We start from the raw sequence: 27,790 nt of genomic DNA, 5'->3' as shown, positions 1-27,790 counted from the left end.
TCTTTAATGCTTTTCTGAACATCACCCCATTTGCTTTCTGTGAATTTTTTTATTTTTAGGAAATAAAATTTAAGACTCGGTTCTGGTTGGTGCAAAGAAAGAGACTTAAGTTTCTCTTCCCTTAATGGTTAAAGAGTGACTATAAAAGTAACTACTATTTCTATATTCTTTGGAAAAAAATTTTTTTTCTTCCTGCAATCATTTCAGAGCAAATCAAAGTTGGAATGAAGCTCCATATTTTTCTCTCTTTTAGAAAATTATTTACATTTTGGTAAAAAGCAACGGTAATATAGGAAGTTGACTGCAGATGGAAATTAATTATTTTAGTTTATTTAAAAGCAAAATGAAGCACAGCATCAAATTAATAGATGAGCCTTCCTCCTCGATTTGGTAAATTAGGAGAAGATAACTGCAAGCAATTAGAGTAACTCAAACCACCAGAGCAGAGGATAAATAAAGTTGAGTTGAGCCAGTTGAAGTTGACATAACTTAAAGTTATTAAGTTTGGGAAATACTGGGCTAGATCAAAGTAGCAGAAACCAGTTTGGAGATTAGATAGAATGGTATAGATGTTATTTTGTTCAACCTAGATACTCCATTACTGACTGGCAGTTATGAGACCTACTATATATCTGGAGGACATCAAGTTTGGGAATGCTACTCTAAGAAATAGTGTTTCAGCCTTTGCTTGCTAATATCCTCCTCCTCCTGTTTTATTCATATGGTATGCTGGTCATCATTCGAAGTAAGCTCAGTATTCTGTTTTATATCATTCTTTTCTGAGCCAATCTTAGTTGACAAGAAATATTCTGCACATGAGTCAGACTTATGTTCATCCCACCAGACTAAAATGAAAACATTCCTGGACATCCTCCCCATTGCTGTATTATGTCTAGATAAAGAGGCAAACACTTGTGATATATTATCTAATTTACAAAACCTTTTTTGAGCAGGGCTGAAGGTCTGCAGTGATTCTATATCTGTCTATTAACAGAAGGACTTCAGTAACGCATTAGATAAAGGTAGACCATAACCTACTACTAGATGAAGTAGAAGAATGTGGGTTGGACAGCATCACCACCAGATGGATTTGTAACTGGCTTACAAACCGCACTCAACGTGTAGTCCTCAATGGAACTGCATCTTCATGGAGGGAGGTATGCAGTGGAGTACACTAAGGCTCTGTTTTGGGCCAAGTACTCTTCAACATCTTCATCAATGATTTGGATGAGGGAATAAATGGGGAACTCATCAAATTTGCAGATGACACTAAGTTGGCAGAAATAGCCAACACTCCAGAAGATAGGCTAAAGATACAGAAGGATCTTGACAAACATGAACATTGGGCACTATCTAATAAAATGAAATTCAATGGTGAAAAGAGTAAGATTCTACATTTAGGCAAGAAAAACGAAATGCACAGGTACAGTATAGGTGGTACCTTCCTCAACAGTAGTAACTGTGAGAGGGATCTTGGAGTCCTAGTGGACAACCATTTAAATATGAGCCAGCAGTGTGCAGCAGCTGCCAAAAAAGCCAACACAGTTCTAGGCTGCATAAACTGAGGGATAGAATCAAGATCACGTGAAGTGTTAATACCACTTTATAATGCCTTGTAAGGCCACACTTGGAATACTGCATTCAGTTTTAGTCACCACGATGTAGAAAACATGTGGAGACTCTAGAAAGAGTGCAGAGAAGAGCAACAAAGATTATTAGGGGAGTGGAGACTAAAACATATGAAGAATGGTTGCAGGAACTGGGTATGTCTAGTTTAATAGAAAGAAGGACTAGGGGAAATATGATAGCAGTGTTCCAATATCTCAGGAGTTGCCACAAAGAAGAGGCAGTCAAACCTGTTCTACCTGAGGGTAGAACAAGAAGCAATGGGTGGAAATTAATCAAGGAGAGAAGCAACTTAGAGCAGAGGAGAAACTTCTTGGCAGTTAGAACAATTAATCAGTGGAACAGCTTGCCTCCAGAAGTTGTGAATGCGCCAACACTGGAATACTTTAAGAAGATGTCGGATAGCCATTTGTCTGAAATGGTATAGGGTTTCCTGCCTAGGCAGGGGGTTGGAGAAGACCTCCAAGTCCCTTTCAACTCTGCTATTGTATTGTATTGCAGTCAGAACTGGATAATAGGTAAAATGTAATGAACTCAATGTGAACTCAAATGTTTGAGTTGCCAACTGCTAAGAACTAATGTAGGCCACTCAAGAGTCATGGCGAATTGGGCAACCATATACCGTATTTTTGGGAGTATAAGGTGCACCTTCCCTCCTCCCTGAAAGAGCATGGAAATGTTGGTGTGTCTTATACACCGAATGCAGCCATTTTTGGCCTCCCAAAGCCTCACCCCTGCATTCCATTTTTGTGGAAAAATGGGTGAAAAACGGGCCATTTTTCACAAAAAATGAAACATTTTTGCCTTCCCCCAACCTCCAGAAGCACTCTGCAGGCTTCAGCAGGGCTGGGGGAAGGCAAAATGCTCCTGTTTTTGCCCCACCCCCACCAGCCCTGTTGAAGCCTGCAGAGGGCTCCTGGGGGCTGGGGAGGATCAAAACTGTTTTTCTTACTTAACTCTTCGAAATCTTGGTGTGTCTTATACACCGGTGCGTCTTATAGTCTGGAAAATACGGTATATTTGTTTAATAAAAATAATTAAATACCTTGCATTCACAATTCATTACAACTCTTTCAATATAGTAATTTGTCTCCTAATCCACTTGCTATGGCCAGCAGGTCTCCAGTTATGCTACACACTGTAGTTTAGAAGGAATGATCAGGTAACCACAGAATAGAGTAAATGGAATAGCTATAGTGCTTTCCTTCCTGTGCTTTAGTAGGTAAACATTGAGTTAATTGTGCCAGCAATTTAAAGCCTTATTTAAGTTGCCAAATTTTATTATTTCCTCCATTATTGCAAAATCACCCAGATTGAGTGATTTCCAAGATGGCTTTCTATGTAGTGTAGAAATCCTAATTAAAGCTGACAGGTTATTTCCATTTAGAGCAGGGGTGTCCAAACTTGGCAACTTTAAGACTTGTGGACTTCAACTCCCAGAATTCCCCAGCCACCTGGCTGGGGAATTCTGGGAGTTGAAGTCCACAAGTCTTAAAGTTGCCAAGTTTGGACACCCCTGATTTAGTGTGTATTGATTTTGGCCTAGGCCAGAGTTTCTCAACCTTGGCAACCTCTAAGATGTGTGGTCTTCAATTCCCAGAATTCCCCAGCCAGTTGAAGTCCACCTAGGGCATGTGTGCATTGTATTATGGGTGTGTGCACGCGTGCGCTTTCAGCACTCAGCACCAAAAAGGTTAGCCATCACTGCTATAGTCCACGGGGTTGTGAAGAATCAGACACAACTTAGTGATTGGACACCAACAACAATCCAACCCAAGTATCATACAGCGTACACATCTTTCAATCTTTCCATGTCACTGATATTTGTGAAATATTGTGAACAATTGTGAAATGCAATCTTTGTTTGCCTCTTTACATTAGTACAATAAGTAGGATCACCACTATTTATATTTATAGTGTATAAATATTGATAATATGCTCTATAAAATAAGCATCTAATGGTTTATTTTCCTGTTACTTCACAGGCACAGCAATAACTATTGATTCTTCAGAAATTCCACCAGAACTTAATAACAGCTGAATCTTCCCATTAGCTGTTGATGCTTACAGTGATTATTACCCTCAACTGGGTATGTCTAGTTGAATGAAAAGAAGGACTAGGGGAGACATGATAGCAGTGTTCCAATATCTCAGGGGTTGCACCTGAGGGTAGAACAAGAAGCAATGGGTGGAAACTAATCCAGGAGAGAAGCAACTTAGAGCAGAGGAGAAACTTCTTGACAGTTAGAACAATTAATCAGTGGAACAGCTTGCCTCCAGAAGTTGTGAATGCCCCAACACTGGAATACTTTAAGAAGATGTCGGATAGCCATTTGTCTGAAATGGTATAGGGTTTCCTGCCTAGGCAGGCGGTTGGACTAGAAGACCTCCAAGGTCCCTTCCAACTCTGCTATTGTATTGTATTAAGAAATAAGTCATAAAGCTGAATAGGCACACAAATAGGTTATTTGTGGAACTGCTTGTCTTCATTTGTTTCTTCTCATCCTATATGCCCATGATGGCAAACCTATGACATGCGTGCTGGAAGTGACACACAGAGTCATCTCCCCGGGCACGTGAGCCGTTGCCCATTGCTCTTCCGGGTTCCAGCACGCTGGCCAGCTGGTCTTCACGCATGTGGGAGTGCCAGAAACTGGAAGAGCAGTCGCCTGATGCACATGCATTGTTTCCAGCACACGCATTCATACAGGCCAGCAGGTCTTCATGCACACATGTGTTCCAGCAACCACAAAACCAGGTGGCTGGTGCACCTGCGCATGCTGGAAACTGGAAGATGATCTCCCGGGTGCATCCATGTGCACTGGGCAACTGCTTTTCCCGTTTCCAGTGCATGCATGTGCACCGGCCACCTGGTCTTCATGTGTGCATGTGCGTTGGAAACCGGAAGATCATCTTGGTGCCGAAAAGGTTGGCCAACACTGCTAGATGCTCTTGCAGTTTCTACTAAGAACTAATGCTATCTGAGAGGACCTGGGTGACATTTTTTTTTTCAATTGTGGTGTCTGCTCTATGGAATGATCTTTCCAGGCATGGCAGTGCGACAGAACACAACGTTGCTAGTGTCTGGGCAAGATTTGTTTAATTTGTACATATTTTAATCTTGTATTTTACATGTTATGTCATATAGTATGACTTTAAAAAAAATTGTGATGCTTCTGACACGAATAAAGAACCATTCTTTATGGTTCTTTAATTCTAAAGGGATTAACCCAGGTGTCTGCACATTGAGCAGGATACTTGAAAAGGGGCAGTGTTTGTGTACCATTAACAATTGAGAGCCTTCCGTGGACACAGAATACATGCATTGTCACAAGCCTACTGGTAGGTTTATTATCCAGGTGTAATAAGGGGGAAAATACTACACTTTTGCAAGAACTGTGAAAAGGAGGGCCCAACTCGGAGAATCAGCCCTCATTGTGTCTTCAGGAATGCTGATAAGTATGGAAATCATACTGATAAGTATAGATACACTAGGATATGCTTCAATGTAAGGAAAGCCTCATCAAGACTGAATTAATCATTTGATCAATAAAGTGATTGTTTTTCTATGGCCTGAAACTTAGAAGTTGTTGGTTCACAGTAGAACAGAGAAGGAACATTGTCAGTACATTGTCTCTTATGTGGTCCTATGATTCAGATTCCTATAACTTGACTACCAGACTCTAATACAGGGGTGTCCAAACTTGGGAACTTTAAGACTTGTGGACTTCAGTTCCCAGAATTCCCCAGCCAGCATGGCTGGGGAATTCTGGGAATTGAAGACCACAAGTCTTAAAGTTCCCAAGTTTGGACACCCCTGCTCTAATACATCGTCCTTGCAGTCTGGTTATTTTACTTCGATTATCATCATGGTGTTTTTTTTTTTTACATGAACCTTAACTGGCAGAGATTGGCAATCTCTTTAGGCAGAAAGCAGCATCATGTGTTGCAGTGGTAGGATTCAATTTTTAAAAAATTACCAGTTCTGTGGGTGTGGCTTGGTGGGTGTGGCATGGTTTGGTGGGTGTGGCAGGGGAAGGTTACTGCAAAATCCCCATTTCCTTCTGATCAGCTGGAACTCAGAAGGCAGAGAATAGATGGGGGTGGGACCAGTTAGAGGTGGTATTTACTGGTTGTCCAAACTACTCAAAATTTCCACTACCAATTTTCCAGAACTGCTCAGAACTTGCTGAATACCACCTCTGATGTGCTGCCATACAATGTTATAGATGCCAAAATATAATTTTTAAAAATTAAATCCCCCCCTCCCTTAGAATCTAAATCCTGGTTGTTTCTTGTATCGTTTGATTTCTTGTGTTCTTGTGCTCTGATGTGGCAACTCACTTAAAACACCATGATTTGAGTTTTTGCAACCCTAACATCCTGACACAAAGTGTTTTAACACACCGATGGATTAGAGGTGGGTTCCTACCACTTTGCGCCAGTTCGGTGGAACCGGTAGTGAAAATGGTGACTGGGTCGCCGAACAAGTAAGGACAGCATGCTCACCACGTCCCTGAACCGGTTCTTTGGTTGCCACGACATCATTTTTTTTACCTTTTGAAATGTTCTGCGCATGCACAGACCTATTTAGAAGCAACTGTGCATGCGTGCATATCACGCGTCAGGCGCACGAGCAAACGAAGACCATGCTTGTGCGCAAAATCGCACGTGCACCGAACCGGCAGTAATGCCGTCAGAAACCCATCCCTGCAATGGATTCATCTCCGCATACTACAGGCTAACACAACATGGGTCTACATCTTCCCTGTAATCAGGAAGTGTCTGAACAGTGCTGATTTCTCTCTCCTTACAACCAGTCGGCCATGTGGCTTTTCAGCATTCGCATAGAATTCTGGCATATTCCCTACCTTGGATTGAGTCTGTCTCTGGCCAATCAATATGACTGTAATTAGCTATAATCTTTGGGTTAGTTTTTTTCTTGTTATTGCTGAAGTCTTTTAGAGAATCCTGGTGAAGGAACACAGTTGGCCAAGAACCAGTTTTATTGGCTCTGCAGAGTCACGTAAAATACAATGCGCTTACGTTGGTGCTGAACTTTACAGAATGTTCTTTTTGCTGGAGCCAAGTAAAAGGCTCTTTAGAAAATGGCTCTGTTGTGTTCTGGTTTTTCACGCTTGGTACAAACACCAGTATTGTCCTTGCTACACAAAGCCTGCTTGGATATGAAGAACTGCAGTGTACATTAGAGGTTCATTGGATTGCCATCTGACTATTCTTTATGATCAGATTTCACATTAGGTGATAGTCAAGGACTTAGTTCAAGGACACATGGATGTGCAGGGATATACACAGAAAAGTACATTTAAGGCAAACTTATCACACTTTGAACCATAATGCAACTTTCTTCTGTAGTCTACACTTCCCGGGATTTTCTAATGCAGATTTTAAATGATGGATCAAATTGAATGTAATGGAGAAAAGTATACAGAAACACCTATATGTGAGTGAAAGGTAAGACACCAAATGCATGGTAAAAGAGTTGAACAATTGTTTCACGAGTCACTATAGAGGTGGCCTTAGAATTCCAGTGCCTAAATGTCAGCTTTGAATGAATCTGCACATTTTGCTATCTACAATTTGTCTATTTTCTGCTGCAGAAATTTTTCCTTTCCCCTTTTCTCCATAAATTTATGCGTAGGAGGGAGGAAACTCCATTAAAAATCCACACACTTTCTGTACTGTGCGCATGGCTTTCCCGAGTTGTGTTTTGTGACAGTTGACCATATAATTGTAAGTAAATAAATGCAGTATGCAAATAAACAAAATACTACCTAGATTTCTATTTTACAGGGGTTTTTTTTGTAATATTATTTGCACCCATTTTTTCTTAATGTACCAGTGGTGGGTTTCGAATTTTTTTAGAACCTCTTCTGTAGGTGTGGCCTGCTTTGTGGGAGTGGCTTGCTGGCCATGTGACTGGGTGGGAGTGGCTTGCCAGCCATGTGACTGGGTGGGTGTGGCCAACTTGTAAAATGTGGTGAAACTCACTTAAAAACACTTTTGCTTAGCAATCAAAATGTTGGCTCAGAAACTCTGGCATTTGAAGCAATCAAGTCTTAAACTTGTCAAGTTACAAGACCATTGCACCCCTAACCCTTTAGAAAAAAAACCCCCAGGGGTGTTCAATCTTGACAGCTTTAAGACTTGTGGACTTCAATTCTCAGAATTCCTTCTCCAGTCATGTTAGCTCAGGAACTCTGGGATTGAATTGTGCAAGTCTTAAAGCTGTCAAGTTACAAGACCCTTGCACCCCTAACCCTTTAGAAAAAAACCCTAGGGGTGTTCAAACATGACAGCTTTAAGATTTGTGGACCAACTCCCAGAATTCCTCCTCTTGCTCTTTATCTTGATGATGTGCGGACGAGCGGGGGAAGGGAGATGGAACTGGTTCTAAACAGCACTGTAGATTTGTGGAACCTGTTCTATAGAAGAGATTAGAACTGGCAGGAATCCACCCCTGTAATGTACACACATTTTGTGCACAGTTTCTCATACTGCAGCCCTAAATGAGCAGCCCATTTTATTGCGGAAGCCAATTTTTTCTCCTTGTTGGGATTATTAGCTTTTAGAATGCCTAGCTAGCAGGATCATTGGCAGTGGTGACTTTACTTTGAGAATCAGTCTCAAAGCTTCTGGAAGACTCCAGAGAAGGCACATAGTAAACACTTTATCTATGAGAAAACCTCCAGGTTTAATCACCGGATTAAAACAGAGGAATCAAGACTGAATCACAGGATAAAAGGTCACTTCCTAAAAAAACAACAACCCATAACTCCCCAGGTTTCCTTATATCCACATTGATGAACACAATGGCTTTCAAATGAAGGCTGTGCAGGAGGCCCATGAAATTCCTGAAGCATCTTTGTAAGACTGTTGGCATTTTATTCTTTGTACAGTGAGAAGGAAGAAGCTCCCAGCGGAGTTCCCTTAAAAAGATGCAATAGCTTCTTTTTGAAGAGTGGCAACAAATGATACCTTCAGGCTTCACCTGTAGAGAAAATGGTTCTCTATTGCAGTAAAAAACTCTGAAGCAGTGCAAAACAGCTGGTAAACAAGCACTTTCTGTCAGGCTGCAAAAACCAAGACAGACACATAAAATTACTTCTAAGCCATTTCCTTTATAGACAGAAATTTTGTCAACCTAAAGCAACTACCTGCATCATTAAAGATGAACTCTGAGAGGTTCTAGAGATGAGTAACTTGGCCCTTTTTTTGCCCAGACTATCTAAACTTTGCCATCTCTTGATCTTCTGGAATGTATTCCTTCCCTCCTGGGAATCCAGACTATATTTTACACAGTGGTGGGATTCAAATAATGTAACAACTGGTTTTCTGCCCTAATGACCAGCTGGGTAGGCGTGGCTTGGTTCTCAATTGACTGTGTGGGCGTGGCAAAACTCAACGTCACTCAGGTCGATGGGCACTTCACCTTAGCTGTTACAATGTAATAAGGAAATAACCAGAGGGGCAGTTTCTGTAAGCCGGGCAATAAAGATTAGGCTGGAAACAACACCAGAATATTTCCTTCCTGCCTTCCTTACAGGATTAGCTCTGTAAAGTGAAAAAAACACAAAATAAGATTTCTTCCAACAACTGGTTCTCCAAACTGCTTAGAAAGCTAACAACTGGTTCTCCTGAATAGGTGCAAATCCCAACACTGATTACCACACTTTCCCCAGTATAATAAATGATACAAAGAGTGTGGCAATGATATTGACAGATCTTGCTGAGATGGGTAAACTGACTCTTGATTAGAGAAAAGGCAATATCTACATTTATTGGTGTCTTCTCTCTTTTGATTTCCTCAAAAATTCCTTCCTAGATACAGATATAGCATATAGTTTTATACATCCAAAATAAGAAAATTGTCTGTCACTTTTCTGAGTTAACATCCATAGATCCAACTTGTTTTTCTGGTTTATTATTTGTGTAAGCTTTTAACTATTAACATCTCAATATCATTTGTTGGTCTTATATAACATCTTTTCAATATCATTCTTATCTCCTGCCAGTTTCAAATCCATATACAAAACAGTTTGATATTCAACTACATCCTCTTCCATCCTTTTGGGCCCGTTTTTATTGTATCATACAGTTAAAAAAAGTTCTGAGTACATTGTTGCCAAATATTCCTAAATTTTTCCAGAGTTAAAATATTTTTCTCCATTCTGTATTAGTGGGAATTCTTCTTTAATTGAAATCTTTAATTCTTTCTGGTTGCCTCTAGTAACAAACCTTCCAAGATCTCTTATCATGTTTTTCTCTCATGCAGAACATTTCCCAGGAAGACATTTCTTACGCTTAAACTCAGATCTTCATATATTTTAATAACATTTTAAACAAACCAAGAAATCTTCTTATGACTTTTTCAAAGTCTTGTTTTCAGTCAATCTGGCTCATTAGTTTGATTATAATCTTTCCAAAGATCAATATTCTAATTGTACTTTTGCTGCTTATTTACATTTTTTTAAAAAAGTTTTCCTTAACTTTTAAATGTACATAAATCTTTCACTGTGGATTGGAAGAAAATCAACCAGTGTAATAAAACTTGCCCTTCTGAATGTTCTTAATACCAAAAAAGCTATTTTTAAGCCATTTCCAAAAACAGCGCTTGAGAGAGGAAGTGGGCAAACCTAGTGTCTTTGTGAAAATTACAACTTGGACAAATCTGTCTCTCCTGACATCCAGACATGATAACTTTTAAATATATGTAAAAAATGATAGCAAGGCATAATATGGAAAGGAGGGGAAGAGATGGGAAAGCTGCCATGAATATATACAATTGAAATTATATTTAATCCTCCCACCTACCCATTTCAGTTGATTTGAAAAATTACGGTATACTGTATTTTTTTCCACAGCTACACATTTGGAAATATGGGCATAGATGAAGCTCCTATCTAAGGAACCCTTTTCTCTTTCCCTCCCTCCAAATCCATACAGTCCTGTGTTGTTGTCTTGTACCTGCACTCTGCTCTGTTCTGACTAAACACAGTACTAAAGCATGCTAGACGAAGTGTGGCCATAATATGGCCATGAGCCACTGGGATGCAGTGGTTAGAATGCAGTACTGCAGGCTACTTCTGCTGCCTGCCTGCAATTTGGCAATTCAAAGTTCACCAGGATCAAGTTTGACTCAGGTAGACTCGAGCTGTCCATCCTTCCAAGGTGGGTAAAATTGTTGGGGGAAATATGCTGATTCTGTAAACCGCTTAGAGAGGGCTGTAAAGCACTGTAAATTGGTATGTAAGTCTAAGTGCTATTGCTATTCAGTTCCTCTAATGAAAGCACCTCTACTAGGTAATAGTAGAATAATGGGTGAAGTCCAAAGCACTTTTTCAGAATTATTTTAAAGTATGCACAACTAAAAATAGCATTCAAGCTCAGCTCCTACTTGCTGTTGACAATGCATCAAAGTCCTCCTATTCTTTAATTCTACAAGATGGGGTTTCATAGATGTATTGACAGGGCAACATTCGGAATTTCCCGCCACAATAAGTCTTAATTGGGTGAGAATTCTGGAACCTAATAATCCTAGTCTCTAGAGCCGTGATGGCGAACCTATGGCATGCGTGTCTGAAGTGGCACATGGAGCCATGTTGCTTGGCACACACGGCATCACCTATTCCTCTTCCGGGTTTCTGGCATGCATGTGCGTGCCATGATCAGATGATCGTGCATATGGCAGTATCAGAAACTGGAAGAGCTAGTCTTCCATTTTCCATCGTGAGCATGCGTGCCGGCCAGCTGATCGTTGCTCAAGCATGTGTGCCAGTAACCGGAAGACTAGCTGGTGGGCATGCCTGCACGCACCGGAAACCAGGTTCATTTTCACGTCTGTGTGTGTGCGAAGTGCACGTGCATGCACGCACTCCCTTTTCAGCACTCAGTGCCGAAAAGGTTTGCCATCACTGCTCTAGAGCTTTATGGTAATGCTGTATACCCCACAAAAGAGACCTAAAACAAGATGAATTGATGACATCAGCAAGTATTGTGGGCTCAATTGGCAAAAGAAAGATCAGGAGCGTATTGGTTGGAAACATGCAGAAGAAGTCTTCACTTGGCAGTGGATAGACAGTGAACCAAATGATGCTGATGCTGATGGTGTATACCCAAGAAAAAACATCTTCTGCTTGAAATGAATCTTGCTTGTTCTCTATCCTGCCACTGGGCAAGGCAAATATGCCACTCATCAATCATGCATGCCATCCCATAAACTACAGAATTTCAACCTTAAACTTTTTCTATCTCAATATAACAATTTGCACAAAAATTAATAACTAGTGGTGTCCTTAGAGCCTCTTGAAAGTATGTGCTGTAAGCAAGATGTTTCTTTTTCTTCTTGATGAATTAATTCTTGGGTATCATAAATCTTATCACTCCGGTATTCTTAGAGGTTAAGAGCATTTTCCAGAGAAACGCCTTATGGAAATTATCCACAGTCTTTATTTCTGCATCTGTCTTGCCTTACTTAATTATGATGAAACATTTTCCAGGGCTTTAAGAATCTGATTTAGAGTTTACTGTACAGGTTTATTTTGTTCAATGATTTGAATTCATAAAACAATTAGTGGTTCAATTGCTTAGCCTATTGTGAGAAGTGGTGGTAGTGTACTACTTTTAATTATGTATATTTTAGTCCACTGCAAATGGATCAGTAATTTGCAACAAAACATCTATACTTAAATAAACAATTGAAACTTAAAAATTGCAGGTAATATTAAAAACATTTAACTAAAACAAAAGCAACAGTACATGAAGTATATGATTGCTCTTACATCTTGAACAAATGGAAGCTTCCGAATGATCTTTGGGGGCAGACTTGTGTAGCTATTGTGGTACTTCAGACAACTGGTGGTTAGGGTCTGAGTCATTACAGTCAGATACTCCTCTTCCAGCGAAGGTTGCAACTGACATACCAGCTTAAATTGGGCAAAAACCGTCTGGGCCATAGCCTGTCTTTTCCCATCCAGCAAAAGCTGTGAACCCAAAAGGACTTCAGTCTATCTCATCCCAACTACCCCTTGTTGTATTCAGACACTGGATCAAGCCACTGGTACAATCTCTAGTGCTGACCAGTAAGATATCATCAGCATATTGTTGATACCAAATCATCAGGAAATCTCTTCTAGTGGCTTCATGTAGAAGCTTAGCAGAAGGAGAAAAAGCACAGGGCATTGTGGCACCTTACAAAGGAGAAATTGCTTGGCTCTTTATACTCCCCCATCATCACGGATCAGAGCCAATTATTCAGGAAGGAGAAGAACCACTGAAATTAAATACTTAAGCTCCCCAGGTAAGGTATATGGTATATAGAATACTTAATGATGCTAGTATCTTTTAAGTTTTTGATACTCACTATTTTACTTCTACATCCCCTGCAAATGTATTGGGTAGTGATTTTTTTTAATCATTCTGAGCTAGGATTGGAAATGTTGTACTCTGTGTGGTTATAATGAATGGCTAATGTACCAAATGAATATTTTAATAATGAAGATTAATGGGATAAAATTAAGGAAAAAATGCCCAGGCTGCTCAAAATCCCTGGAAGCCATGGATACCTTAAGAGCATCAAATAAAACCTACTGCCATGAAGGGGCTATTCCTTCTAGTGGCACTTGCAGGAAGTAGTTTTTCTCTAGAACGACCCAAAGCAAAAACTCGCTTATCTCACTCAATATCTCATCATTTGTGACTTATCACTCAATAACACCCAACGCCATGTGTAAATGCGTGCATTGTTGCCATAAATAGTTTAAGACTGAATTGATTACAAGTCATATCAAAAATTCTAAACTTGACATTTATGTGAGAGTCTCAGCCTTGTCTAACAGATTTTTGCCTTGTTTAGCATTCTGATAACCTGTCAGTTTGCAAGATGAATATTTTTTTTTAAAAAAAAAGGAAGGGGAAGGTGAGATGATTCTCTTGTAAATGTTTCATGAGGAAACAAACCCAGAAGGCTTACAGAGGTTTGATCTGCTGAGGTTGATCTCCTATGAAAAAAGGGAAGAAGCTAATTGTCCATCATACATTTCTGGTTGTTTTCTGCCCTGCATGGCATCCCAAGTCTATATGTGTGTTTGTGTGTAGCGGGTGGATTGAGGGGCTGTTTGGAATATAGCAGTGATGGCAAACCTTTTCAGCACCGTGCCCAAACTGGAATGCTGTGTGCGCCGGCCACCTGGTCTTCAGGTTTTTGGCATGTGCATACACGCCAGCCATCTGGTCTTCATGCATACTGGAGCACTGGAAACCCAAAGACCTGCTGGTTAACGATTTCCGGGGCTCCGGCACATGCAAAGATCAGGAAGAATAGCTGGCGACAGTGCGTGTGCCGACAGAGAGGGCTCTGTGTGCCACCTCTGGCACTCATGCCTTAGGTTCACCATTACGGGAATATAGGAATGGTTAAGCAGGAAGCAACTCCTTTGCCTACTTGCTGCTTGTTTTCCTTCCAATTTTCTTCTTTCACAGGAAAAATAACTTGTTTTAGCAAGTTTAGCAAGTCTCGTGTACACTATCATTATTATTTTTTTGCTCAAATTCAAGTATTGTTAATAGAAGGGTTGTTCCCAGTTCCGGAAACCTGGAGTTTGTTTCCTAAATTTAACCCCTTTTTGCTTTCCTACTAATTTCCCCTGCTGGAAGATCCTACGGAGACTTGTAATGCTTTTTATAAACACCCACATAAGTAACGAGGGCGATTTCAGTGTCAAAATAATTTTTCGGATGATATTTTTATTGCATTCCTTAAAGGACAAACATTTCTAAGGCTTTATTAATATCCACAGATTGTCTGGCCTTGTGATCCAGCTGCTGTTTTCCAAGCAAGACAAGCCCATCATTCTGAGAGTTTGTTCCATGACCTCTGCATTGGTTTGTCCGAGAGATAAATCAATAAACAAACAAACAAACACATGATCTTTCCAATCCTTTGAAGAGCTGAGTTTGGAGGAAACCTCAGATTAAATGGCCTCAACTATTTGTCCTCTGGCACCTTGGCAGCACAGGAGCCATTTCTTCAGCCCTTCTGCACCAGTCATTGTTAACTTGCCCCATCCTGCTAGTCTTTCATCCCAGATGGAATGGATGCTTAAACTATTTTACCCAGATGCTAAATTCATGTAGTGGGTAATAAAATAAACCTCTTTATAACTGAAATAGCAGATGTACCTGCCTGTGGTCTCAAATACTGATCCAGCCTTATCCTCTTTTTTCAATTTTCTATGAAACTTTTGATACTTCTTTTAAAATGTAGCATGAATAGGTTTAGTGCATTGATCTGTTTTTCATCACTTTTTAAATTAAAAACGTGTCTGGCTTGATCATAGCAGGATGGTTACACACCTTGGCACTTAGCTAGTTTCAGGTGGAAACTTGAAGAATTAGATTCTTTTTTTCAGTGTGTGATTCTAGTAAAAAAAAATCATTTACTTGAATGAAAAATACAGAAATGGTTCTACCATTTTATTCCCTCAAGTTTGTGGTTTCCCCCCTTTTCCTGATATTTGAAGTCTTTTCATTACCCTCTAAGTGACAGAAAATGCTTCTTGTTAACCTCTCGCCTTCTCACACACTAAAACTCTTTTGGGTGTTATTTTGGTGCCTCTAACTTCCCAAATCACTCTTTAGATAGTTAGGAACAATGTAATTATATCTTCAGAAATGTGTACAGTTTTTAAACGAATGGTATGGGTATTAGATGTTAACATGACCCTCCTTGCTCTCTGTAAAGCTGCTAATTTAAAATAAACCACCGATTAAAACAAAATAGTTCTTCATGGAGAGTTGAAACTTGTTGAAATAAAAGAGAGTGGAAATGATCTCAGCTGATTGCCATTTCTAGATGTAAACCTATGTACTATTTGTATCAAACTACATATTTTAACATGTGGTGGCAACTGTTGAGTACAATATGGAAGAGCAAAGCACGTTTTCACTTAGTTTCTTCTACAAAGATTCATATATGTTTTTCAAACGTGTATCTTATATTACACATTAACAGAGTTGGAAGGGACCTTGCAGGTCATCTAGTCCAACCCCCCACTCAAGCAGGAGACCCTACACCATTTCTGACAAATGGCAGTCCAATCTCTTCTTGAAAGCCTCCAATGATGAAGCTCCCATAACGTCCGAAGGCAAGCTCTTCCATTGGTTGATTGTTCTCACTGTCAGAAAATTTCTCCTTATTTCTAGGTTGAATCTCTCCTTAATCAGTTTCCATCCATTAATCCTTGTCTGGCCTTCAGGTGCTTTGGAAAATAGTGTGGCCCCTTCCTCTCTGTGGCAGTCCCTCAAATATTGGAAGACTGCTATCATGGCTCCCCTGGTCCTTCTCTTCTCTAGACTAGCCATGCCCAGTTCCTGTAACCATTCTTCATATGTTTCAGTCTCCAGTGCCCTAATCATCCTGGTTGCTCTTCTCTGCACTTTTTCTAGAGTCTCAATATCTTTCTGTGGGAGTGGCTTGGTGGGTATGGTCTGGCTTGGTGGGTGTGTTTTAATAGTGTGATGACCAAAACTGGGTGCAGTATTCTAGGTATGGTCTCACTAAGGCTTAATAGAGTATTCTTAGTACCTCACTTGATCTTGATTGTATCCCTCTATTAATGCAATTTAGGATTGCATTGGCTTTTTTGGCTGTCATTGCACACTGCTGGCTCATATTTAACTGGTTGTCCATCTTTAATCAGGGGCATTTTAATATATACTTTCTTTGGCGTGGATTTTTGATAAACACTTTCATTTTTTATTAGCAATAATATACATCCTTTTACCCATTTTAATATATTCACTTTAACTTTTTTTTAAAAAGTGAACTGCAGTCACAAAACCTCCCATCTAATACGGGAATCCAAATTAAACTGTCTCTGAAAGGTGGTTTTTCAGCCCTATCTGAGCACTTCAAGTGAAAGAGAGTCTATAACCTTTCTTTAAAAAAAAACCCCTCTCTTACCACTGGGAAGTATTTTGTTCATGCATTTCTGTAAATTAAATCTTTTATTGCATGTCTTGCACTTTGGAATAATTAAAAAAAAAACATCCTGACCTTCTGTGTGTCATTTATCTCAGGCATTTGGAAAACGCTTTTGTGCTTCCCACAATGTTCTTATCTTTAAAGCTAACAATCTTTAGTTCTTCCAACCACTCTTCATGGATTTTAGTGTCGTTATTGCCTTTCTTTTAAGCTGTTTATTTATCTGAATCCTTTTTAAGTTTGGTGTGTGGGGCTAGATACAAACTCGAGATGGAATCTGACAAGCGTGAAATTAGGTCAAATGATATCTAACTATACTTTTATTGGTGGAGCCTAAAATCACATTTGCTTTTTACACAGCCATGCTACACTATTGACTCTTATTCAGTTTGTTAACAATTATAATTCCAAACTGTTTTTCACACTAAACCCAGGCCACCTATTCCCATCCTATGGTTGTACATTTGATCTTTGTTTCACTGAATTTCTATCATTTTGTCCATTTTCTTACCCAGTTAAGATCACTTGGAATTCTATTTTTGCCTTCTAAAGGCACTAACTCTGCTACGTATTCTTTTGTTACAGTATCTGCAGATTTGATATTTTGCATTGTTTCTTTATCCTACTTATGAACAAATGTTTATGTTTGAGAGTACGTAGACCAGGACTGATCTGTCTCATACTCAAATGCAGACATGAAATATATACATAAGAATACATGCAACTTGTCTGACGTTGTCACATTCTACCGGTAATGGCCAAAACAACAAGGAAAGTTGAGGCTTACTCCCATGGTTAATCTTGTGGAAAGCAGAATGTCACACATGTTGATCTAGACTTGCAATAATGTAGATGGCGACTCATACTAGTGAATGCAAGAAGTGGACTACAGCTGGTAACCAAAACTGCTAAGATTTTTCCCATGAACATCATGCTCTGAAATGGTCATATGTAGAAGGGCCCTACTGATGTATATCTACACTAAACTGAATGTCAAAGCTGCAGAAAAGATGCATATCTACCAGTGATAAGATTCCCTGATATTGCCCTCAAACTGCATAATTTTACCGATGACAGCATTTCTATGAGATACGTAGCTCCCACCAGGGACATAGTTCATCTAAACTACAGTATATGGTGAATTCAAACATCAAGCTGGGAACTGGAAAATGTAATTGTGTCACTCTTTCTGAACTATGGAATACAAAAGATGGTAATTCTTGTGAACCTGGAGTGAAATGAACCAAGAAGGATCTGCCAATCTATAATTTTTAACCTGGCTAAAAGAAGCACAGCTAGTAATGCTCCCAAATGGTTGGCCAAGTTCCATTTATCATCATTATCCCTTGGAGGTACTATGAAATTGGCTTTTACAGGTAGTGTTGCCTTTTCTTTTGTGATAATTGCAATTCTTTGATGCACCTGCTTATTTCACAAGGAAATTTGGCTTAAAGAGGCCACAATAATTTTTTTTTGCTGGTTTTAGAAGATTGCGTTGTGTTCCTCATCCTTTTTTAAGAGAGAGCAAAAGATTCAGTGATAACTCCACCCTAAGTGAAATATTGATACAATCTTGCTTTGTATATAATTTTTTACTTTAACTCTATTTTCCCTAATTGACATGGGAGGCTGGATTTTATTTGTTAAAAGATTTTTACATTGCTTTATCTCAGGGGTATCAAACTCAGGGCCCAGGAAGCCTAGATCTAGTATGTGGGCTGCCCTGGAAACAGTAAAGGACTGGCCTGCGGTGGCTTTCACAGTGAAAATGGAGCTGGTGACCCTCCCGAGCTCCATTTTTGCTGGCAGAGGGTTGCAGGAGGCCATCACAGCCGAAAAGGGAGCATGCGAGGGTTGTGGGCAGCCCTCCTGAACTCCATTTTTGCCGCCAGAGGGTTGCAGGAGGCCATCACAGTCAAAAACAGAACTCGGGAGCCCGTTTTCACTGGCAGAGTGCTTGGGCCACCACAAGCGCTCCCAACACGAGTGAAGTTGAGCTGGCCATGCCCCCTCCCCCCAAGGTCAAACACAACCCTGATGTGGCTCTCAATGAAATCAAGTATGACACCCCTGCTTTATCTGGACTGCAGGATTATCCAGTGTGCTTAGATAGTAATGAGATTGGTTTTGGTTACATTTATCTTTGTAAATAGTGTGAGCAGATGAAGCATTGTTTATCCTTTTAAGCGAGTCTAATTTCTAATAACAATTGCTAATTAATAATGATCTTTGTATCCCATTCTTCCTTCAAGAAGCTCAGGGAAGTGTTCTTTCTTTCTTCCTAAACCCTCTGCATTCTCCCAACAAATCTTGGAAGTAGATTAGGCTAAGACAACTTGACTGGAATCCCATATTATGAGAGGCTATGGTTTGTTTAACCATGCTTTACTGATTAAGAACTAATTGGTTTGATTTGTACCAGATATTTAGCCATAAAACACTGACCTACAATAATAACTGAATTCTGACAATGCACTCCATCTAAGTTCCATCTAAGTTTCATTCCAGTAAACTATAGTCCAATAATTTCAGGAAAATATCCCATTTTCTACCCCAGTTTTATTCCTTTATCTTATTGAACAACTGCCCACCTATTAAAAATGTAACCCAGAGAAAAATCAAGGTTAATGAGTTTACATTTCAAATCAGATTTAGTTCAAATCATGTGGGGACTTTAGATCCCAGCAACCTCTGAAAACTGTAGTTCCCACTCGCACACCTGTTATTTTTATTTTATTTCTTTCCCCCTTGTGGAAAATGATTCATACCGTGAAAATCAGATCTTTTCTCCAAACTAAGTTTTCAGGGGAAATCAGAACTACCTTTTCCAGTCCTTGTATTATGGAGATTCCTGATGTTTTATAATGGATTGGAATCAAGAGCATTCCAGTTAGATTGTAAATGTTATTAGCGTGCAATATGAGCTTCCGAATAGAATTCAGCACCCTGATAGTGAGGGATGGATTTCCTGCCTTACAGGGGAAAAATACTCTGAAAACTTCCTCTGTTTCAAGGGTTGTTTAAAAGGGGGAAAATACTAAACCGAGCAGCAGATAATCAGAGTTGTAGGTTTCCCTACTACAGAAGAAACAGTAGGGCATTTCCTATTTCAGTCTGAACAACAAGCTCTAGTTTGGCATGCATATGAATAGATATAAACAAATATTATGCAAAATGACAAACCCACATTTAATTTTCAATTTAGATGAAACAAATAGCTGTGCTTCCTTTAGATCTACTTCTCAAGAGATGGCAATATTATGGCTGAAGTACATTTGGTTTTATGGCCTAGGTGTGCTTGTGTGAGCATGTGTGCTTTGCAATATACCAAGTTCCCTGATACTAAGTGAATTAGAAATATAAATAAGCAAACCAATAACATGATTTCATGATGCCTGAAGCCAGCTGGTCTTATGGAGAAGGCATTGAGGTAGGACTGGCATACTGGCTCTGAACCAGGCAAGACACCACATGAACTTTTAGACCAGACAGAACACTAATTAGTGTGGTGGGGAGAGAGATTAAGTGAGTGAATGAGAGACACACAGAGAGAAACTTTCCATCACCATGACAACCGTCCTCTCAAGCTAGGCTGGACGTCTTCATGCCTTGGACAACCTTAGGCTGGGGTCACCTCTTCAAAGAGTAGAAGAGGAAAAAAATGATATTAATGTTAAAATTTAAAGCCAGCCAATACCATTAGATTAGAGTGGTATGATTAAAATGGTCTCACTTTCCAAATTTTATCTCTACCTACCACAAAATAAGTAGTTCATGAGGAAAGGGATGGTAAAGTCCTGGCCTGGTTCATTCATTACATGTAGGGCTTCTTTGTAGAGGGGAGGTTCCACAATTGCACTCCTTAAGAATCCTACTTCTCTGTCTACTATCACTGTGAAAGGCATACTTAGCTTTGATAGGGTCTGTGAATGTAAATGTACATTCGTGGGGAGGAAACAGGCTAGCATTTGAAGACTTCTGGCACATATAAGAAAGAGGAAGGGGTTCTTCTTACCTGCATAGTGGTCAAACACTGTTGGTACATATTCTTCTGGAAACGCATCATTGGCATAACTCATCAGCAGGCAGGTCTTCCCAACAGCTCCGTCACCAATCACCACACACTTGAGCATCTTCTTCACGCTGCTATCCGAGTAGCCGGGCTCTTCTTCTTTGCTACTCATGCTGGTGGTTCCTGCTTTTCTTGTTTTTCCTTCCAGCTTTTGCACGCACACCCGAAGGAGCACAGATCCCAAAGGAGAATTTCAGTGGTTGATAGCAGGCTTCTTCTTAAATGAGTTGTTGTTGTTGTTATTGCTATTGTTGTTGCCGCATGGCAGACAATCAGGAAATCATAACTTCAGTTTGTACACTTGATCTTTTCAAGCCGCAGAGAACCATGTGAAGGAATAAATAGACAACCGACACGCGTGTCGTTCGTAGTTCGAGTCAGGAAATCTTCATCTTGCATACAGAGATGGTGGTATTTCGCACGGCTTAAAAATAGCAGCAATCGGAGGAGCTGAATGTCTGTTCCTCTGCTCTGTTTTGGCCTGAAAAATCAGGGATTCGTGCTAAATCCATTCCATTTTTCCATTGCATTTCCAAAGAGAAAGGGGAAACTGGAACAAATTCACAGAGGGACTCTCTCTCCCTCTCTCTCCCTCTCTCCCTGTGTCTCTTGTTCTTTTTATTTCATGCAACCCCTTTATTTTCTCCAGTTTGCTGTATGTCAGGAAATCATGAGTTTCCTGCTGAATTCCATATTAGGATCACTGGGGCTCGTGAAGGGCTGCAAACAATAGAAGCTCTGTGTGTGTTTTTACTTTGCAGGAACTCTGCCAGGATGTGGAAGAAGAAAAACACTAGAGGTCTCACTGCAGACTGCAGTTCACAAGCTTCCTGCTCCAAAAGATCCATCTGGACATCATCGTCACCCTTCTCTCAGGAGCGCCCACACATAAAATCATACTTGGTGAGATTGATATTATATTGAGCTACCCCTGGATTGACCTCTGTGAGAGTGATTGGCGGCATCTGGGACAAAGTAGGAACAGTCATCATCATTTCTGTTTAAAAACACCTCTTGTGAACTCTTAGAATTTTCACTATACAGACTTCCTCAAACTTCACTGTGAATTTATCTGCTCCTCAGCTGGCCACAAAATCTTATCTCTGCTTTTTCTTATTTTCCTACCAGGAATTCTGAATGTCTGTAAATATTTTTTTTGTTAAATTACAGGCAGGGTTATGAAGAAAATGCTTCAGCTGTCTCCTCACTGAGTAGGCACTTTAATATGTGGCACTTAATCAGCTATTGTTTAGGCTCAACAATTCTGCAGTTAAGAACCAAATGTCCAGTAGTATAATATGAACTTAATACAGTATTACAGTATGTCATTAGCTATGACATTTTAATTGTTTGTTCTTATCCATTCAGATTAAACTTCCTTTGGAATTATGTACCTGTTGCTCTATTTCTAGCTATGCTCTGATTAGAAAGCAAGAACTGAGATTTCTTACTTGCGTGAAGAAAGATACAACACTGAGGGAATAAATTAAGCTGAGGTTAAGGTTTAGACATAGCAACCTTCTCCAATCTGGAACTGTCGGTGTTTTGAGCATTCAACTCTCAAAATTGCGTGGCAGACTAGCTCTTGGCTCCCCTAGATAGAAATTTGTAAAGCTTTTTGAAGCTATTCCAATAAAGGTAATCCTCAGCATATGAACACAATTGAGACCAAAAATATCTATTGCTAAGAAAGGTGGCTAAGTGAGTAGCACCATGTTTGTTAAGTGAATCTGGCTTCCCCAATTGACTTTGTCGCAAGCCAGCCGTGAAGGTCACAAATGGCAGTCACATGACCCAGGCTCGCTGCAACAGTCACAAGCACATGCTAATTGCCAAGCATTTGAATTTCATCATGTGACCTTCGGGATGCTGCAACAGTTTTAAGTGTGAGGACCAGCTGTAAGTTTTTTCAGTGCAGTTGTAACTTCATACTATCACTAAACAAATGTTTGTGTCGAGAATGATCTGTATGGTGCTTTTTCACTCATCTAAAGGCATTTTCGGATGCAGTTTTACACCCTCCTTGTTTGGAGGCTTCTGATCAGTTGGTGACTTTATTGGACACTTTCCTTTGCACAAGATAGCAATTTACTCCTAAAACTTCTGATATCATCACAGTAGGGGGAAGTACAATGGAAAACGACCAGCAAAATTTTCAATTGATTGGTGGGAGAGGGGAATTCTTCAGTTCGTTTTTCATGGCACATCTGGTAAGGGTCTAAGTTTTGCTCCGGGAAGCTTGCTTTTTAAAAGTGAAAAAAAATGGTTTCAGTGTAGTATGAAGTAAAAGAACTTCTTTTATTAAGCAGCAAAAAAGTAAAAGAAAAATGCTCAGTGGGCCAATTCCCCAGTTTACCATTTGAGTCAAGAAACAGACTTACTACAGCTGAGGTCTGCACAGTAAATTGATTTACAGGACCTGCATCCACCAGTTGAGTTCTTCATACAAACACTATCAGCTGGATATCTCATAAATTTACTTTTATGTATGCATGGATGTATAGTGGAATGTTCAGACTTAATATGTTAAGAGTTGGGTATTTAGAAGAGTATTTCACTACACCAAATTATGAGTTTTTGCCCCCAGACATTTGTTTTAGAAAGGAGTCTCCCATTTGAAATGTAAAGGCCTACCAACTAAAACATACAAAGGATTTCAGTATGGCCAGTCTACAGAAAAGAAGGACTAGGGATGACATGAAAGCAGTATTCCAGTATTTAAGGGGCTGCTACAAAGAAGAGGAGGGGGTCAAATTATTCTCCAAAGCACCAGAGGGCAGGACAAGAAACAATGGATGGAAACTAATTGAGAGAAGCAACCTGGAATTAAGGAGAGACTTCCTAACAGTGTAAACAATTAATCAATGGAACAGCTTGCCTTCAGAGGTTGTGAATGCTGCATCCCTGGAGGTTTTAAGAAGAGACTGGACAGCCACTTGTCTGAAATAATGTAGGGTCTCCTGCTTGAGCAGGGGGTTGGACTAGAAGACCTCCAAGGTTCCTTCCAGCTCTATTTGAATTGAATTGAATAGAAAACAGAACACTATGTAAAAGTTAAATTTGTCTTTATCAGTTCAATCCATGAACCAAAGTCAGTTTTGATGTAAGCACATTGTCCAAAGTCTTATCGCCTAGGCTATGAGATTTTTTGTCAATTCTTTAGTACTGTTGTAAGTTAGGGTTCCTGGCAATGATACAATTGGATGGAGAGATATGTCTGGCCTGTATGCTTTGCGTTGGCTTACATTGGCCTGTGTGGTTTGCACTGTGTCCAAAGCACACAGGCCAGACGTACCTCTTGATCCAATTGTATCATTGCCCCACTTACAACATTGCTAAAGAATTGACAGAAAGGCTTTGACACCTTACAGAGGGAATCAAATGCTCTATCAACTCCCCCATGCAGTACCTCCAAAGAATCAGACGTGATGATGGATGAAAATGAAATAATGGCCTCAATTGATGTCACAGCACTTTTTACATCCACGGCTCCAGAATTGGCCAGGGGAGCCATGGCAACACTGCTGCATAGCAGTGAACCAAGTACACCAGATTGAAATACCCAGAATCCTGGATCTTGTCAATCTTTGCCTAATCACGTACTTTCAGTTCAATGGAAAAATATATCAACAAATCAAAGGAACACCCATGAAATCACTGCTTTTGGGACTGATAGCAGAGATTATGGTGCAGTGTCTGGAATCTATAGCACTTCCTTGCATATGACCCAAAGTGTTTGATCTGGGCAACGAGAGAACAGACTGCGGACTACGAAGTGACTTAACAGCTCTTTATTAGTAGAAGTAGTGATCCAGCTTGCTCTGTGGCCGGAGGGTTCCCCTTTTATAGGGATCGGGTATGCCTCTCGACCAATCAGAGCGATACCTGTTTCCCGCTGTAGCAGCGGACTAGAGAGGAGACTTACTGCGATATATGTTAATATCTAACACCCCTCCCCTCTTAGACAGAACATTGCGGTTAGTTATGTAGTCCTTAAGGTATGTTGGCGTTTGCCTTACTCGGGAGGAGCGTCGCAGTTCGGGTTGGTCAGAAGTAGTTGCAGGATCAGTTGCTTTCTTTGCTTCGAGTTCTGGGGTTTGCAGGCTTTCGTTGCTTGGGCGTTCGGGGGTCTGCTCGCTTACGTTGCTTGGGGGTTGTTCCGTTTCGCGCTCGACCTCTTGTTCTGTCCTGGGCTCGCAGGTGTCGTAGTTCTCAGTGTTGGGGCTCTCGAGTGGCTGACTTTGCATTGGTAGGTAGCTCTCGTTCTCGGCTCGTAGGTCTGAGTGCGCCAGGCGACCCCGAAGTTGATCGATGTGCCTTTTCCAGTTCCGCCCATCTTCCAGTTCTAACAGATACGATCGTGGACCCGTGATGCCAATGACCTTTGCCGGCATCCACAATGTTCCCCCTGCATAGTTGTGGGCGTATACCGAATCCCCTATGCTAAAACTCCGAATTTTGCTTGTGGAGTCTGGGGGTGCTGTGGCAGAGTAATTGGGGTGAAGACGGTCCAGGTGAGACCGTAGACGGCGGCCCATGAGCATTTCAGCGGGGCTCCTACCCGTCGTTGCGCTGGGGGTAATGTGCTGAATGAGGAGGTAATGGTCAATGCGTGTTTGCCAATCACCTGGACCCATCCTAGCGAGGGCCTCTTTTGCGGATCGCACCATTCTCTCCGCCTGTCCATTTGATGCCGGATGGAATGGCGCGACGAGGGCATGCCGAATTCCCTGACCTGCTAAGTACGTTTCGAATTACATGGCCGTGATTTGGGGCCCGTTATCGGATACCAGGAGGTCGGGCAGGCCATGAGTGGCGAAAAGTCGCCGTAGAACCTTAATGACTGCCTCTGCCGTGGTCGAAGTCATTAGGACTACTTCTAGCCATTTGGAGTATGCATCCACAACTATAAGGAAAGTCTGACCTTGAACTGGCCCTGCGAAGTCGATGTGTATTCTCGACCAGGGTGCTTTCGGCTTTTCCCATTCTGTGGCGGGCGCTTCCGGGGGTGCTGGTCTCGATTCTTGGCATGGATCGCAAGTGGCCACCCACTCCTCTATCTCTTTGTCCATGTTTGGCCACCAAACGTAACTTCTCGCTAAAGCCTTCATCCTAACGATCCCCGGATGCCCAACATGTAACGCATCTAACACATTTCTATGTAAAGCATAAGGAATAACAACTCGATCCCCCCACAATAAACAACCCTGTAACACTGAGAGTTCGTCCCGTTTCGACCAAAACACTTTGAATTCCGGGCCCACGTTTCCCTTCAGCCACCCCCTCCAAACCCAAGTTTGAACTTGCTTTATTATATTGTCTTTAGAGGAGAACCTTGCAACGTCGCAGGAAGAAACCGGTCCTGAGTCCAAACAGTCAATGAGTAACACCGGTACTTCGGGAGTGGGGTCTGGCAAAAGGTCCGGTAGTGGGCAACGGCTGAGTGTGTCTGCGTGTCCTAGAGTGGAGCCCGGTCGATGTATCAGCTTGTATGAGTACGTGGCCAGGAAAACAGTCCACCTGGTCATGCGTGGAGAAAGGGAGACTGGAGTGGGGCGGTTTCCCGCCAAAAGTCCCAACAGCGGCTTGTGATCTGTAATTAGTTCAAAATCACGGCCATAGAGGTATTCGTGGAAATGTTTTACTCCAGCTACAGCAGCTAACGCTTCCCTGTCCATCTGGCTGTAATTCCTCTCGGCCGATGAAAGAGTCCTGGAGTAGAATGCGATGGGTGCTTCGTTTCCGTTTGGCATCCTGTGGCTGAGGACTGTGCCAACTCCAAATGGTGATGCGTCGCAGGTCAATACCAGCGGGAGCGTCTGGCTGTATTGGACTAGCAGTGAGTCAGTGGTGAGCAGGCGCTTTACTGTGGCGAAGGCTGCTGCTTCGGATCGTCCCCATCTCCATGTTGCGTTCCTCTGGAGTAGTCGATGTAATGGCTCAGCAACGGTCGCCTTCTGTCTCAGAAAAACGCTGTAGAAATTAAGTAGTCCGAGGAAGGCCTGCAGCTCGGTCTGATTACGTGGTGTGGGGGCGTCCTGGATCGCCTTAATTTTCTTTGAAGTGGGGTGTATTCCCTGACCATCGATTCTATATCCCAGGAATTCTACGCTAGGCACGTTAATTTGGCATTTTTCCTTTTTAAGGCGGAGACCCTTCTCTCTGATTCTGGCCAAAACAGTTCTGACTCTTTTATTTAATTGCTCCTCGTTTGCAGCGGACACCAAGATGTTGTCGAAATAGGGGATGACTCCCGGTATCCCTTGCAAAAGTCGTTCCATGACGCTCTGGAACAAACCTGGAGCAATGCTCACACCGAATTGTAGCCGGTTGCATTTGAATGCCCCTCTATGCGTCACTATAGTTTGGGCCTCCGCTGTGGCGCTATCCACGGGCAACTGCTGGTAAGCTTGTGCCATGTCTAGTTTAGCAAATATTTTTCCTGGCCCCAACGAGTGCAATAAGTGCTGTACTACTGGCACAGGATATGCGCTTTGTTGTAGCGCGACATTAATTGTGCATTTATAGTCCGCACAGATGCGGACTGACCCGTCTGGCTTGACTGGGGTCACGATGGGAGTTTCCCAGCGCGCGTGATCCACCGGCTCAAGGATTCCTTGTTCCACTAACTTATCTATCTCTTTGTCTATTTTTGGGCGGAGTGCAAAAGGCACTTGTCTCGGTTTAAGTCGGATTGGCGCCACTTTGGGGTCTAAATTGAATGAGATTGGTTTACCCACATACTTACCAAGACCGGGGCTGAACACATCCTCGAACTCCTTAAAGATCTGCTCAGCGCTGCTGTTCTCCACGGTGTTGATTCCGGTGACTTCTAGCCCCAAGGCTTCAAACCAATCTAGTCCTAGAAGGTTCTGTAACGGTGCGCTGGCGATGGTCACGGGCAGCTGGGCTACGATGTCCTTGAAACGGATCTGGAATGTGCCTTGGCCCACGATGGGGACTCGGTTCCCCTGGTAGTCTCGAAGCAGGATGTCTGGAACGCGTAGTTGGCTCTTTTTGAGGCTAGGGATAGCCTGTTTCATGGATGCCCATGAAATGATCGTCAGGGACGATCCTGTGTCAACTTC

The 27,790-nt window shown here is 41.3% G+C and overlaps 1 protein-coding gene across 1 annotated transcript in view; it reads right to left on the bottom strand.

Annotated features, from left to right (window-relative positions):
• Positions 1–21,411, bottom strand: part of RHOJ (ras homolog family member J) — a 75,365-nt gene extending 53,954 nt beyond the window's left edge. Inside the window, exon 1 of the mRNA XM_081935617.1 lies at positions 20,646–21,411. Coding sequence (XP_081791743.1) covers positions 20,646–20,814 — 169 coding nt within the window. The 5' untranslated portion in view covers positions 20,815–21,411. The remainder of the gene's footprint in view (positions 1–20,645) is intronic.
• Between the last annotated feature and the right edge of the window lie 6,379 nt (positions 21,412–27,790).

Source organism: Natrix helvetica (assembly GCF_964273705.1).
Source record: "Natrix helvetica genome assembly, chromosome: 1".
Lineage (NCBI taxonomy): Eukaryota > Metazoa > Chordata > Lepidosauria > Squamata > Natricidae > Natrix > Natrix helvetica.
The sequence above is the reverse complement of the archived record's forward strand: the minus strand, read 5'-3'. Positions and strand labels throughout refer to the sequence as shown.